A 15,782-nucleotide genomic window follows, 5' to 3' on the forward strand; every position below is an offset into this window, starting at 1 on the left:
TTAACACGTTAGCCTGTCCTAGACTGACATTAACACGTTAGCCTGCCCTAGACTGACATTAACACGTTAGCCTGCCCTAGACTGACATTAACACGTTAGCCTGCCCTAGACTGACATTAACACGTTAGCCTGCCCTAGACTGACATTAACACGTTAGCCTGCCCTAGACTGACATTAACACGTTAGCCTGCCCTAGACTGACATTAACACGTTAGCCTGCCCTAGACTGACATTAACACGTTAGCCTGCCCTAGACTGACATTAACACGTTAGCCTGCCCTAGACTGACATTAACACGTTAGCCTGCCCTAGACTGACATTAACACGTTAGCCTGCCCTAGACTGACATTAACACGTTAACACGTTAGCCTGCCCTAGACTGACATTAACACGTTAGCCTGCCCTAGACTGACATTAACACGTTAGCCTGCCCTAGACTGACATTAACACGTTAGCCTGCCCTAGACTGACATTAACACGTTAGCCTGCCCTAGACTGACATTAACACGTTAGCCTGCCCTAGACTGACATTAACACGTTAGCCTGCCCTAGACTGACATTAACACGTTAGCCTGCCCTAGACTGACATTAACACGTTAGCCTGCCCTAGACTGACATTAACACGTTAGCCTGCCCTAGACTGACATTAACACGTTAGCCTGCCCTAGACTGACATTAACACGTTAGCCTGCCCTAGACTGACATTAACACGTTAGCCTGCCCTAGACTGACATTAACACGTTAGCCTGCCCTAGACTGACATTAACACGTTAGCCTGCCCTAGACTGACATTAACACGTTAGCCTGCCCTAGACTGACATTAACACGTTAGCCTGCCCTAGACTGACATTAACACGTTAGCCTGCCCTAGACTGACATTAACACGTTAGCCTGCCCTAGACTGACATTAACACGTTAGCCTGCCCTAGACTGACATTAACACGTTAGCCTGCCCTAGACTGACATTAACACGTTAGCCTGCCCTAGACTGACATTAACACGTTAGCCTGCCCTAGACTGACATTAACACGTTAGCCTGCCCTAGACTGACATTAACACGTTAGCCTGCCCTAGACTGACATTAACACGTTAGCCTGCCCTAGACTGACATTAACACGTTAGCCTGCCCTAGACTGACATTAACACGTTAGCCTGCCCTAGACTGACATTAACACGTTAGCCTGCCTAGACTGACATTAACACGTTAGCCTGCCCTAGACTGACATTAACACGTTAGCCTGCCCTAGACTGACATTAACACGTTAGCCTGCCCTAGACTGACATTAACACGTTAGCCTGTCCTAGACTGACATTAACACGTTAACCTGTCCTAGACTGACTGACATTAACACGTTAACCTGTCCTAGACTGACTGACATTAACACGTTAACCTGTCCTAGACTGACATTAACACGTTAACCTGTTGCTTCTACTCGGGACGCTTGCGTCCCAACTAGAGCTCTGGAAATGCAAATGCGCTACGCTAAATGCTAATAGTATTAGTTAAAACTCAAAAGTTCATTAAAATACACATGCAGGGTATCGAATTAAAGCTACACTCGTTGTGAATCCAGGCAACAAGTCAGATTTTAAAATGCTTTTCGGCGAAAGCATGAGAAGCTATTATCTGATAGCATGCAACACCCAAAAAGACCCACAGGGGACGTAAACAAAATAATTAGCATTTCGGCGTTACACAAACCGCACAATAAAATAGAAAACATTCATTACCTTTCACCATCTTCTTTGTTGGCACTCCTAGATGTCCCATAAACACTATTTGGGTCTTTATTTCGATTAAATCGGGCCATATAAAGCCTAGATATCGTTATATGTAGACTGTGTGATAAACGAAAAAAACATTGTTTCAAAACGTAACGTCATTTTTTAAAATTCAAAAAGTCGACGATAAACTTTCACAAAACACTTCGAAATACGTTTGTAATGCAACTTTAGGTATTAGTAAACGTTAATAAGCGATCAAATTCATCAGGAGGCGATGTAAAGATCATTAGCTGTCCGTCTGGAAAAATGTCCGGCTAGAAACTCAACGAAAATATCCGGTCCTAGACCTGATTAGATACGGTGTCCTGTATGTGTTTGACCAAGAAAAAACTCGAAGGGAAATGACAAGACTCTAGACACCCTGTGGAAGCTGTAGGTACTGCAACCTCAGGCAATTAATTGTGGTTCACCTTTATCAATGGGTTCAAGTAGCGCATGGATATATTTTCCCATTTTCAGTGATCAGTTTTTCCTGTGCTTTTCGATGTAAATGCCGTTCTGGTAAAGCCACAGCAGTGATTTAACCAGTTTTTTAAACGTCTGAGTGTTTTCTATCCACACAGACTAAGCAAATGCATATACTATATTCCTGGCATGAGTAGCAGGGCGCTGAAATGTTGCGCGATTTTTAACAGAATGTTCAAAAAAGTAGAGGGTCGACTTAAGAGGTTAACCTGTCCTAGACTAACTAACATTAACACGTTAACCTGTCCTAGACTGACAGCACCCTGCATACAAACAGTATTTCATCCCGCCTGGTGTGACGCAAAAGTCAGAAATAGCTATATAATAAATACCGTTTTTATTTATTTATTTTCACTTTATTTAACTAGGAAAGTCAGTTAAAAACGAATTATTATTTACAAATGACGTCTTACTGGGGAACCGTGGGTTAACTGCCTTGTTCAGGGGCAGAACGACAGATTTGTACCTTGTCAGCTCGGGGGTTTCATCTTGCAACCTTCCGGTTACTAGTCCAACACTCTAACCACTAGGCTACCCTGCTGCCCCAGGGTTTTTCCACAAGAAAAACATCAACCAATTTCTAAAGATTGCTGACATCTAGTGGAAGCCATAGGAACTGCAAGCAAATTCCTATTAAAACGAATGGAAAACACATTGAGCTCAAAACAACATTTTCCCTGGATGGATTGTGGGGTTTCGCCAAATCAGTTATGTTATACTCAGACATTTAGAAACAACAGAGGTTTCAGTTAATGTTGTTCACAGTCAAACAGTTTAAATTTTTTTTTTTTTTTAAAGTCTCTGGTGGCATAGTGAAAGTACACAAGGGAAAATAAATAAACATAAATATGGGTTGTATTTACAATGGTGTTTGTTCTTCACTGGTTGCCCTTTTCTTGTGGCAACAGGTCACACATCTTGCTGCTGTGATGACACACTGTGGAATTTCACCCAGTAGATATGAGAGTTTATCAACATTGGATTTGTTTTCGAATTCTTTGTGGATCTGTGTAATCTGAGGGAAATATGTGTCTCTAATATGGTCATACATTAGGCAGGAGGTTAGGAAGTGCAGCTCAGTTTCCACCTCATTTTGTGGGCAGCGAGCACATAGCCTGTCTTCTCTTGAGAGCCGTGTCTGCCTACGGCGGCCTTTCTCAATAGCAAGGCTATGCTCACTGAGTCTGTACATAGTCTCAATCTCTCTCTCTCTCTGGTGTTTGGTAATGCTGACGTCTTCTCTGTGTTCTGTTTGTCTCTCCTGTGTCTCCTTAGGAGCCGCCCCTGTATCCGCCGCCCCCCAGGCCAACCCCTTCCAGATGGGCCAGCCTAACCCCCCTACCCTAAACCAGATGAGGGTCAGCCCTATGCCAGGCCTGAGTCTGGGAGGGGGAGCAGGGTTCAGCAGCTTGTCCTCCATGGTAGACCCTCTGCCACCCCTGACGGGCCACATGGGGCCCGGGGTTGGAGGGATGGGGGGTTTCCCGGCCTCTATGCCTCTGACCCAGCCCCTCTTCGGCTCAGCTCTGCCCCCCACAGCCGGCGCACAGCCCCCCGGGACCACTAACCCCTTCTTGTTGTGAGGAACGCCTCAACTACACCCCCCCAACCACCCCCTTCAAGACAACACCCCTGGACTCCTCTCCTGTCTTTCCACCCCCCCCTCCTCTTCCTCTCTCTCTCGCTCTCCCCTCTGCTCTTCGTCTCTCTCCTCTCTCTCCTCTTCGTCTCTGTCCTCTCTCTCCTCTCTGTCCTCTCTCTCCTCTCCCTCTCTGTCCTCTCTCTCCTCTTCCTCTCTCTCCTCTTCCTCTCTCTCCTCTTCCTCTCTCTCCTCTTCCTCTCTCTCCTCTTCCTCTCTCTCCTCTTCCTCTCTCTTATATCAGATACTGTGTCCTGTAGACAGTATTCCTGGCTGTTCTGACTGTTTTTAATGCTAGTCTGATCATGGAGTGAATCTAACTAAACTTGTACATCCCCAGTGAGGTGTGTGTGTGTGTGTGTGTGTGTGTTGCTTCACCGTTAGTCCTTAGTTGGAGACGACTCCACTGCCTGGTACACTGTGTTACTACCCCCCCCCAGCCCGTTACCAGCCACAACTTGTGAGGTCACTGCTTAGCGACCCTGACCTATGACCTGACACACAGCCACATATGAATTTTCACCCCCCAGGTCAACGTGTGGATTTTCACCCCCCCCGAGGTCAACGTGTAAATTTTCACCCCCGAGGTCAACGTGTGAATTTTCACCCCCCCCCCGAGGTCAACGTGTGAATTTTCACCCCCCGAGGTCAACGTGTGAATTTTCACCCCCCCGAGGTCAACGTGTGAATTTTCACCCCCCGAGGTCAACGTGTGAATTTTCACCCCCCGAGGTCAACGTGTGAATTTTCACCCCCTGAGGTCAACGTGTGAATTTTCACTCCCCCTGAGGTCAACGTGTGAATTTTCACCCCCTGCAAATGTATATATGAACTTTAACCCCTGAGGTCAACGTATATATGAACTTTAACCCCTGAGGTCAACGTATATGAACTGGTGACTGGGTGGAGGAACTTTCTCAGAAGAGGAAGAGACGGTGTTTATTTGGGAGTGAAAGACTCAAGGGACTTGTTTCTGTTTACTAAAGATGTCTGTTATTATACAACTGTCTGGAGTCCTTTAGGGCCCCTCCCCCTAGAGTCCTTTAGGGCCCCTCCCCCTAGAGTCCTTTAGGGCCCCTCCCCCTAGAGTCCTTTAGGGCCCCTCCCCCTAGAGTCCTTTAGGGCCCTTCCCCCTAGAGTCCTTTAGGGCCCTTCCCCCTAGAGTCCTTTACGGCCCCTCCCCCTAGAGTCCTTTAGGGCCCCCCCCACCGGCTGGAGTCCTTTAGTTAACCTCTGACTCCAGGACTGTGTTTAACTGGGCCCTAACCTCCTCCATTTAGAGACAGGAGTTAACATCTGACTCCAGGACTGTGTTTAACTGGGCCCTAACCTCCTCCATTTAGAGAGACAGGAGTTAACATCTGACTCCAGGACTGTGGTTAACTGGGCCCTAACCTCCTCCATTTAGAGAGACAGGAGTTAACATCTGACTCCAGGACTGTGGTTAACGGGGCCCTAACCTCCACCATTTAGAGAGACAGGAGTTAACAACTGACTCCAGGACTGTGGTTAACGGGGCCCTAACCTCCTCCATTTAGAGACAGGAGTTAACATCTGACTCCAGGACTGTGGTTAACGGGGCCCTAACCTCCTCCATTTAGAGACAGGAGTTAACATCTGACTCCAGGACTGTGGTTAACGGGGCCCTAACCTCCTCCATTTAGAGAGACAGGAGTTAACATCTGACTCCAGGACTGTGGTTAACTGGACCCTAACCTCCTCCATTTAGAGACAGGAGTTAACATCTGACTCCAGGACTGTGGTTAACTGGGCCCTAACCTCCTCCATTTAGAGACAGGAGTTAACATCTGACTCCAGGACTGTGGTTAACTGGGCCCTAACCTCCATTTAGAGACAGGCGTTAACATCTGACTCCAGGACTGTGGTTAACTGGGCCCTAACCTCCACCATTTAGAGAGACAGGAGTTAACATCTGACTCCAGGACTGTGGTTAACGGGGCCCTAACCTCCACCATTTAGAGAGACAGGAGTTAACATCTGACTCCAGGACTGTGGTTAACTGGGCCCTAACCTCCTCCATTTAGAGAGACAGGAGTTAACATCTGACTCCAGGACTGTGGTTAACTGGGCCCTAACCTCCTCCATTTAGAGACAGGAGTTAACATCTGACTCCAGGACTGTGGTTAACGGGGCCCTAACCTCCTCCATTTAGAGACAGGAGTTAACATCTGACTCCAGGACTGTGGTTAACTGGACCCTAACCTCCTCCATTTAGAGACAGGAGTTAACATCTGACTCCAGGACTGTGGTTAACTGGGCCCTAACCTCCTCCATTTAGAGAGACAGGAGTTAACATCTGACTCCAGGACTGTGGTTAACTGGGCCCTAACCTCCACCATTTAGAGAGACAGGAGTTAACAACTGACTCCAGGACTGTGGTTAACGGGGCCCTAACCTCCTCCATTTAGAGACAGGAGTTAACATCTGACTCCAGGACTGTGGTTAACTGGACCCTAACCTCCTCCATTTAGAGAGACAGGAGTTAACATCTGACTCCAGGACTGTGGTTAACTGGGCCCTAACCTCCTCCATTTAGAGACAGGAGTTAACATCTGACTCCAGGACTGTGGTTAACTGGACCCTAACCTCCTCCATTTAGAGACAGGAGTTAACATCTGACTCCAGGACTGTGGTTAACTGGGCCCTAACCTCCTCCATTTAGAGACAGGAGTTAACATCTGACTCCAGGACTGTGGTTAACTGGGCCCTAACCTCCTCCATTTAGAGACAGGAGTTAACATCTGACTCCAGGACTGTGGTTAACGGGGCCCTAACCTCCTCCATTTAGAGACAGGAGTTAACATCTGACTCCAGGACTGTGGTTAACTGGGCCCTAACCTCCTCCATTTAGAGACAGGAGTTAACATCTGACTCCAGGACTGTGGTTAACTGGGCCCTAACCTCCTCCATTTAGAGAGACAGGAGTTAACATCTGACTCCAGGACTGTGGTTAACTGGGCCCTAACCTCCTCCATTTAGAGAGACAGGAGTTAACATCTGACTCCAGGACTGTGGTTAACTGGGCCCTAACCTCCTCCATTTAGAGACAGGAGTTAACATCTGACTCCAGGACTGTGGTTGACGGGGCCCTAACCTCCTCCATTTAGAGACAGGAGTTAACATCTGACTCCAGGACTGTGGTTAACTGGGCCCTAACCTCCTCCATTTAGAGACAGGAGTTAACATCTGACTCCAGGACTGTGGTTAACTGGGCCCTAACCTCCTCCATTTAGAGACAGGAGTTAACATCTGACTCCAGGACTGTGGTTAACGGGGCCCTAACCTCCTCCATTTAGAGAGACAGGAGTTAACATCTGACTCCAGGACTGTGGTTAACTGGGCCCTAACCTCCTCCATTTAGAGACAGGAGTTAACATCTGACTCCAGGACTGTGGTTAACTGGGCCCTAACCTCCTCCATTTAGAGACAGGAGTTAACATCTGACTCCAGGACTGTGGTTAACGGGGCCCTAACCTCCTCCATTTAGAGAGACAGGAGTTAACATCTGACTCCAGGACTGTGGTTAACTGGGCCCTAACCTCCTCCATTTAGAGACAGGAGTTAACATCTGACTCCAGGACTGTGGTTAACTGGACCCTAACCTCCTCCATTTAGAGAGACAGGAGTTAACATCTGACTCCAGGACTGTGGTTAACTGGGCCCTAACCTCCTCCATTTAGAGACAGGAGTTAACATCTGACTCCAGGACTGTGGTTAACTGGGCCCTAACCACCTCCATTTAGAGACAGGAGTTAACATCTGACTCCAGGACTGTGGTTAACTGGGCCCTAACCACCTCCATTTAGAGAGACAGGAGTTAACATCTGACTCCAGGACTGTGGTTAACGGGGCCCTAACCTCCTCCATTTAGAGACAGGAGTTAACATCTGACTCCAGGACTGTGGTTAACTGGGCCCTAACCTCCTCCATTTAGAGACAGGAGTTAACATCTGACTCCAGGACTGTGGTTAACGGGGCCCTAACCTCCTCCATTTAGAGACAGGAGTTAACATCTGACTCCAGGACTGTGGTTAACTGGGCCCTAACCTCCTCCATTTAGAGAGACAGGAGTTAACATCTGACTCCAGGACTGTGGTTAACTGGGCCCTAACCTCCTCCATTTAGAGACCGGAGTTAACATCTGACTCCAGGACTGTGGTTAACGGGGCCCTAACCTCCTCCATTTAGAGACAGGAGTTAACATCTGACTCCAGGACTGTGGTTAACTGGGCCCTAACCTCCTCCATTTAGAGACAGGAGTTAACATCTGACTCCAGGACTGTGGTTAACTGGGCCCTAACCTCCTCCATTTAGAGACAGGAGTTAACATCTGACTCCAGGACTGTGGTTAACTGGGCCCTAACCTCCTCCATTTAGAGACAGGAGTTAACATCTGACTCCAGGACTGTGGTTAACGGGGCCCTAACCTCCTCCATTTAGAGAGACAGGAGTTAACATCTGACTCCAGGACTGTGGTTAACGGGGCCCTAACCTCCTCCATTTAGAGACAGGAGTTAACATCTGACTCCAGGACTGTGGTTAACTGGGCCCTAACCTCCTCCATTTAGAGAGACAGGAGTTAACATCTGACTCCAGGACTGTGGTTAACTGGGCCCTAACCTCCTCCATTTAGAGACCGGAGTTAACATCTGACTCCAGGACTGTGGTTAACTGGGCCCTAACCTCCTCCATTTAGAGACAGGAGTTAACATCTGACTCCAGGACTGTGGTTAACGGGGCCCTAACCTCCTCCATTTAGAGAGACAGGAGTTAACATCTGACTCCAGGACTGTGGTTAACTGGGCCCTAACCTCCTCCATTTAGAGAGACAGGAGTTAACATCTGACTCCAGGACTGTGGTTAACTGGGCCCTAACCTCCTCCATTTAGAGAGACAGGAGTTAACATCTGACTCCAGGACTGTGGTTAACTGGGCCCTAACCTCCTCCATTTAGAGAGACAGGAGTTAACATCTGACTCCAGGACTGTGGTTAACTGGGCCCTAACCTCCTCCATTTAGAGACAGGAGTTAACATCTGACTCCAGGACTGTGGTTAACTGGGCCCTAACCTCCTCCATTTAGAGACAGGAGTTAACATCTGACTCCAGGACTGTGGTTAACTGGGCCCTAACCTCCTCCATTTAGAGACAGGAGTTAACCACAGTCCTGGAGTCAGATGTTAACGGGGCCCTAACCTCCTCCATTTAGAGAGACAGGAGTTAACATCTGACTCCAGGACTGTGGTTAACTGGGCCCTAACCTCCTCCATTTAGAGAGACAGGAGTTAACATCTGACTCCAGGACTGTGGTTAACTGGGCCCTAACCTCCTCCATTTAGAGAGACAGGAGTTAACATCTGACTCCAGGACTGTGGTTAACTGGGCCCTAACCTCCTCCATTTAGAGACAGGAGTTAACATCTGACTCCAGGACTGTGGTTAACTGGGCCCTAACCTCCTCCATTTAGAGAGACAGGAGTTAACATCTGACTCCAGGACTGTGGTTAACGGGGCCCTAACCTCCTCCATTTAGAGACAGGAGTTAACATCTGACTCCAGGACTGTGGTTAACTGGACCCTAACCTCCTCCATTTAGAGACAGGAGTTAACATCTGACTCCAGGACTGTGGTTAACTGGGCCCTAACCTCCTCCATTTAGAGACAGGAGTTAACATCTGACTCCAGGACTGTGGTTAACGGGGCCCTAACCTCCTCCATTTAGAGACAGGAGTTAACATCTGACTCCAGGACTGTGGTTAACTGGACCCTAACCTCCTCCATTTAGAGACAGGAGTTAACATCTGACTCCAGGACTGTGGTTAACTGGGCCCTAACCTCCTCCATTTAGAGAGACAGGAGTTAACATCTGACTCCAGGACTGTGGTTAACTGGGCCCTAACCTCCATTTAGAGACAGGAGTTAACATCTGACTCCAGGACTGTGGTTAACTGGACCCTAACCTCCTCCATTTAGAGAGACAGGAGTTAACATCTGACTCCAGGACTGTGGTTAACTGGGCCCTAACCTCCTCCATTTAGAGACAGGAGTTAACATCTGACTCCAGGACTGTGTTAACTGGGCCTAACCTCCTCCATTTAGAGACAGGAGTTAACATCTGACTCCAGGACTGTGGTTAACTGGGCCCTAACCTCCTCCATTTAGAGACAGGAGTTAACCACAGTCCTGGAGTCAGATGTTAACGGGGCCCTAACCTCCTCCATTTAGAGAGACAGGAGTTAACATCTGACTCCAGGACTGTGGTTAACTGGGCCCTAACCTCCTCCATTTAGAGAGACAGGAGTTAACATCTGACTCCAGGACTGTGGTTAACTGGGCCCTAACCTCCTCCATTTAGAGAGACAGGAGTTAACATCTGACTCCAGGACTGTGGTTAACGGGGCCCTAACCTCCTCCATTTAGAGACAGGAGTTAACATCTGACTCAGGACTGTGGTTAACTGGGCCCTAACCTCCTCCATTTAGAGAGACAGGAGTTAACATCTGACTCCAGGACTGTGGTTAACAGGGCCCTAACCTCCTCCATTTAGAGACAGGAGTTAACATCTGACTCCAGGACTGTGGTTAACTGGACCCTAACCTCCTCCATTTAGAGACAGGAGTTAACATCTGACTCCAGGACTGTGGTTAACTGGGCCCTAACCTCCTCCATTTAGAGACAGGAGTTAACATCTGACTCCAGGACTGTGGTTAACGGGGCCCTAACCTCCTCCATTTAGAGACAGGAGTTAACATCTGACTCCAGGACTGTGGTTAACTGGACCCTAACCTCCTCCATTTAGAGACAGGAGTTAACATCTGACTCCAGGACTGTGGTTAACTGGGCCCTAACCTCCTCCATTTAGAGAGACAGGAGTTAACATCTGACTCCAGGACTGTGGTTAACTGGGCCCTAACCTCCATTTAGAGACAGGAGTTAACATCTGACTCCAGGACTGTGGTTAACTGGACCCTAACCTCCTCCATTTAGAGAGACAGGAGTTAACATCTGACTCCAGGACTGTGGTTAACTGGGCCCTAACCTCCTCCATTTAGAGAGACAGGAGTTAACATCTGACTCCAGGACTGTGGTTAACTGGGCCCTAACCTCCTCCATTTAGAGACAGGAGTTAACATCTGACTCCAGGACTGTGGTTAACGGGGCCCTAACCTCCTCCATTTAGAGACAGGAGTTAACATCTGACTCCAGGACTGTGGTTAACGGGGCTGAATATTAGTATGAACGTCAGGTCTTTAATCTCACATCTTATAATCATCTTTATATTGCTACTACACTGTCTGTCTGTAACTGACCTGTCCTAGACTACACAACCTGTCTGTCTGTAACTGACCTGTCCTAGACTACACAACCTGTCTGTCTGTAACTGACCTGTCCTAGACTACACAACCTGTCTGTCTGTAACTGACCTGTCCTAGACTACACAACCTGTCTGTAACTGACCTGTCCTAGACTACACAACCTGTCTGTCTGTAACTGACCTGTCCTAGACTACACAACCTGTCTGTCTGTAACTGACCTGTCCTAGACTACACAACCTGTCTGTCTGTAACTGACCTGTCCTAGACTACACAACCTGTCTGTCTGTAACTGACCTGTCCCAAACTACACAACCTGTCTGTCTGTAACTGACCTGTCCTAGACTACACAACCTGTCTGTAACTGACCTGTCCTAGACTACACAACCTGTCTGTCTGTAACTGACCTGTCCTAGACTACACAACCTGTCTGTCTGTAACTGACCTGTCCTAGACTACACAACCTGTCTGTCTGTAACTGACCTGTCCTAGACTACACAACCTGTCTGTCTGTAACTGACCTGTCCTAGACTACACAACCTGTCTGTCTGTAACTGACCTGTCCTAGACTACACAACCTGTCTGTCTGTAATGACCTGTCCTAGACTACACAACCTGTCTGTCTGTAACTGACCTGTCCTAGACTACACAACCTGTCTGTCTGTCTGTACTGACCTGTCCCAGACTACACAACCTGTCTGTCTGTAACTGACCTGTCCCAGACTACACAACCTGTCTGTCTGTAACTGACCTGTCCCAGACTACACAACCTGTCTGTCTGTAACTGACCTGTCCTAGACTACACAACCTGTCTGTCTGTAACTGACCTGTCCTAGACTACACAACCTGTCTGTCTGTAACTGACCTGTCCTAGACTACACAACCTGTCTGTCTGTAACTGACCTGTCCTAGACTACACAACCTGTCTGTCTGTAACTGACCTGTCCTAGACTACACAACCTGTCTGTCTGTAACTGACCTGTCCCAGACTACACAACCTGTCTGTCTGTAACTGACCTGTCCCAGACTACACAACCTGTCTGTCTGTAACTGACCTGTCCCAGACTACACAACCTGTCTGTCTGTAACTGACCTGTCCCAGACTACACAACCTGTCTGTCTGTAACTGACCTGTCCTAGACTACACAACCTGTCTGTCTGTAACTGACCTGTCCTAGACTACACAACCTGTCTGTCTGTAACTGACCTGTCCTAGACTACACAACCTGTCTGTCTGTAACTGACCTGTCCCAGACTACACAACCTGTCTGTCTGTAACCATCTATCTCCTAGTGTAACTGACCTGTCCTAGACTACACAACCTGTCTGTAACTGACCTGTCCCAGACTACACAACCTGTCTGTCTATAACCATCTATCTCCTAGTGTAACTGACCTGTCCTAGACTACACAACCTGTCTGTCTGTAACCATCTATCTCCTAGTGTAACTGACCTGTCCTAGACTACACAACCTGTCTGTCTGTAACCATCTATCTCCTAGTGTAACTGACCTGTCCTAGACTACACAACCTGTCTGTAACTGACCTGTCCTAGACTACACCACCTGTCTGTCTGTAACCATCTATCTCCTAGTGTAACTGACCTGTCCTAGACAACACAACCTGTCTGTCTGTAACCATCTATCTCCTAGTGTAACTGACCTGTCCTAGACTACACAACCTGTCTGTCTGTCACCATCTATCTCCTAGTGTAACTGATCTGTCCTAGACTACACAACCTGTCTGTCTGTAACCATCTATCTCCTAGTGTAACTGACCTGTCCTAGACTACACAACCTGTCTGTAACTGACCTGTCCTAGACTACACAACCTGTCTGTCTGTAACATCTATCTCCTAGTGTAACTGACCTGTCTGTCTGTCACCATCTGTCTCCTAGTGTAACTGACCTGTCCCAGACTACACAACCTGTCTGTAACCGCCTATCTCCTAGTGTAACTGACCTGTCCTAGACTACACAACCTGTCTGTCTGTAACCATCTGTCTCCTAGTGTAACTGACCAGGGGGCCCTTTCTACCTAGTACCCTCCCCTGGACTGGTATTACAGCTGAGACAGGGGGCCCTTTCTACCTAGTACCCTCCCCTGGACTGGTATTACAGCTGAGACAGACAGGGGGCCCTTTCTACCTAGTACCCTCCCCTGGACTGGTATTACAGCTGAGACAGACAGGGGGCCCTTTCTACCTAGTACCCTCCCCTGGACTGGTATTACAGACAGGGGGCCCTTTCTACCTAGTACCCTCCCTGGACTGGTATTACAGCTGAGACAGACAGGGGGCCCTTTCTACCTAGTACCCTCCCCTGGACTGGTATTACAGCTGAGACAGACAGGGGGCCCTTTCTACCTAGTACCCTCCCCTGGACTGGTATTACAGACAGGGGGCCCTTTCTACCTAGTACCCTCCCCTGGACTGGTATTACAGCTGAGACAGACAGGGGGCCCTTTCTACCTAGTACCCTCCCCTGGACTGGTATTACAGCTGAGACAGACAGGGGGCCCTTTCTACCTAGTACCCTCCCCTGGACTGGTATTACAGCTGAGACAGACAGGGGGCCCTTTCTACCTAGTACCCTCCCCTGGACTGGTATTACAGCTGAGACAGACAGGGGGCCCTTTCTACTCAGGCACAGGGAGGGGCAGCTCAGAACCTTTGTGGTCCTGAGTGATTCTCTGCAACAAAAACTAAAATGGATTTTAAAAATGGAAAGTGTAACAATGCTCCTTCTGTGTTAGCGGCTGAAAATGTGGTTTTTGTCAGGTCTTCCTCTTCTGATGCTATGATGCCCAGTTCTGTCTGTGTGTAGTCTGGTGCTGTGAGGTTACTAGGCCTCACAGACAACAGTCTGGTTACTAGGCTTCACAGACAACAGTCTGGTGCTGTGAGGTTACTAGGCCTCACAGACAACAGTCTGGTTACTAGGCTTCACAGACAACAGTCTGGTGCTGTGAGGTTACTAGGCCTCACAGACAACAGTCTGGTTACTAGGCCTCACAGACAACAGTCTGGTTACTAGGCTTCACAGACAACAGTCTGGTGCTGTGAGGTTACTAGGCCTCACAGACAACAGTCTGGTTACTAGGCTTCACAGACAACAAGTCTGGTTACTAGGCTTCACAGACAACAAGTCTGGTTACTAGGCCTCACAGACAACAGTCTGGTTACTAGGCTTCACAGACAACAAGTCTGGTGCTGTGAGGTTACTAGGCCTCACAGACAACAGTCTGGTTACTAGGCTTCACAGACAACAGTCTGGTGCTGTGAGGTTACTAGGCTTCACAGACAACAGTCTGGTGCTGTGAGGTTACTAGGCTTCACAGACAACAGTCTGGTTACTAGGCTTCACAGAACAGTCTGGTTACTAGGCTTCACAGACAACAGTCTGGTTACTAGGCTTCACAGACAACAGTCTGGTTACTAGGCTTCACAGACAACAGTCTGGTTACTAGGCTTCACAGAACAGTCTGGTTACTAGGCTTCACAGAACAGTCTGGTTACTAGGCTTCACAGACAACAGTCTGGTTACTAGGCTTCACAGACAACAGTCTGGTTACTAGGCTTCACAGACAACAGTCTGGTTACTAGACTTCACAGACAACAGTCTGGTTACTAGACTTCACAGACAACAGTCTGGTTACTAGGCTTCACAGACAACAGTCTGGTTACTAGGCTTCACAGACAACAGTCTGGTTACTAGACTTCACAGACAACAGTCTGGTTACTAGGCTTCACAGACAACACTATGACACTCCTTCCTGTCTGAAAGCGTCCCCATGTTCAGAATTATATTTTGTATTATTCTCACTCTAGTCTTTAATTTACACATGTAATATTTCTTGGGAGCTGCTTGTGTCTGGATGGTGTGCTAACCTGTTTTGACATTATAATAATGTAATATAATTTATATTGTTTTGTATTATCCTAACATATTATTGTGGGTCTTTTTATTCTGTAATTTCTTCCTGGGGGGTTTTTTATAGGATCGGGGGGGTATATTAACACCAGTCTAAACCAGCTTCACCTGGAGCTGCTATGGGACAATAAAATGGATCACTTTCAGCGCTGACGTCTCCGTGTGGCCTGTTTCTCTCTCTGTCTCTCTCTTTCTCTCTCTCTCGTGTGTGTGTGTGGCCTGTTTCTCTCTCTCTTGTGTGTGTGTGTGGCCTGTTTCTCTCTCTCTTGTGTGTGTGTGGCCTGTTTCTCTCTCTCTTGTGTGTTTGTGGCCTGTTTCTCTCTCTCGTGTGTGTGGCCTGTTTCTCTCTCTCTCTCGTGTGTGTGTGGCCTGTTTCTCTCTCTCTCTCGTGTGTGTGGCCTGTTTCTCTCTCTCTCTCTCGTGTGTGTGGCCTGTTTCTCTCTCTCGTGTGTGTGGCCTGTTTCTCTCTCTCGTGTGTGTGGCCTGTTTCTCTCTCTCGTGTGTGTGGCCTGTTTCTCTCTCTCGTGTGTGTGGCCTGTTTCTCTCTCTCGTGTGTGTGGCCTGTTTCTCTCTCTCGTGTGTGTGGCCTGTTTCTCTCTCTCGTGTGTGTGTGGCCTGTTTCTCTCTCTC

At 48.1% G+C, this 15,782-nt stretch overlaps 1 protein-coding gene and 1 long non-coding RNA gene across 4 annotated transcripts in view; both read left to right on the forward strand.

Annotated features, from left to right (window-relative positions):
• LOC135570071 (epsin-2-like) overlaps positions 1-4,232 on the forward strand; it is a 57,307-nt gene extending 53,075 nt beyond the window's left edge. For both annotated transcript variants that reach the window (XM_065016136.1, XM_065016135.1), the window contains exon 10: positions 3,526-4,232. In XM_065016136.1, coding sequence (XP_064872208.1) covers positions 3,526-3,833 — 308 coding nt within the window. In that variant the 3' untranslated portion in view covers positions 3,834-4,232. The remainder of the gene's footprint in view (positions 1-3,525) is intronic.
• Positions 4,233-13,308: 9,076 nt separating this feature from the next.
• Positions 13,309-15,305, forward strand: LOC135570072 (uncharacterized). Of its 2 annotated transcripts, XR_010463419.1 has the most exons (3): positions 13,309-14,153; positions 14,192-14,428; positions 14,505-15,305. It is a non-coding gene; the product is annotated as an uncharacterized LOC135570072 (long non-coding RNA). The 2 variants fall into 2 exon arrangements; XR_010463418.1 differs by having other exon boundaries at positions 13,309-14,428.
• The last annotated feature ends 477 nt before the right edge of the window (positions 15,306-15,782 follow it).

The sequence above is a fragment of the Oncorhynchus nerka genome, unplaced genomic scaffold (assembly GCF_034236695.1).
Source record: "Oncorhynchus nerka isolate Pitt River unplaced genomic scaffold, Oner_Uvic_2.0 unplaced_scaffold_1125, whole genome shotgun sequence".
Taxonomy (NCBI): Eukaryota; Metazoa; Chordata; class Actinopteri; order Salmoniformes; family Salmonidae; genus Oncorhynchus; species Oncorhynchus nerka.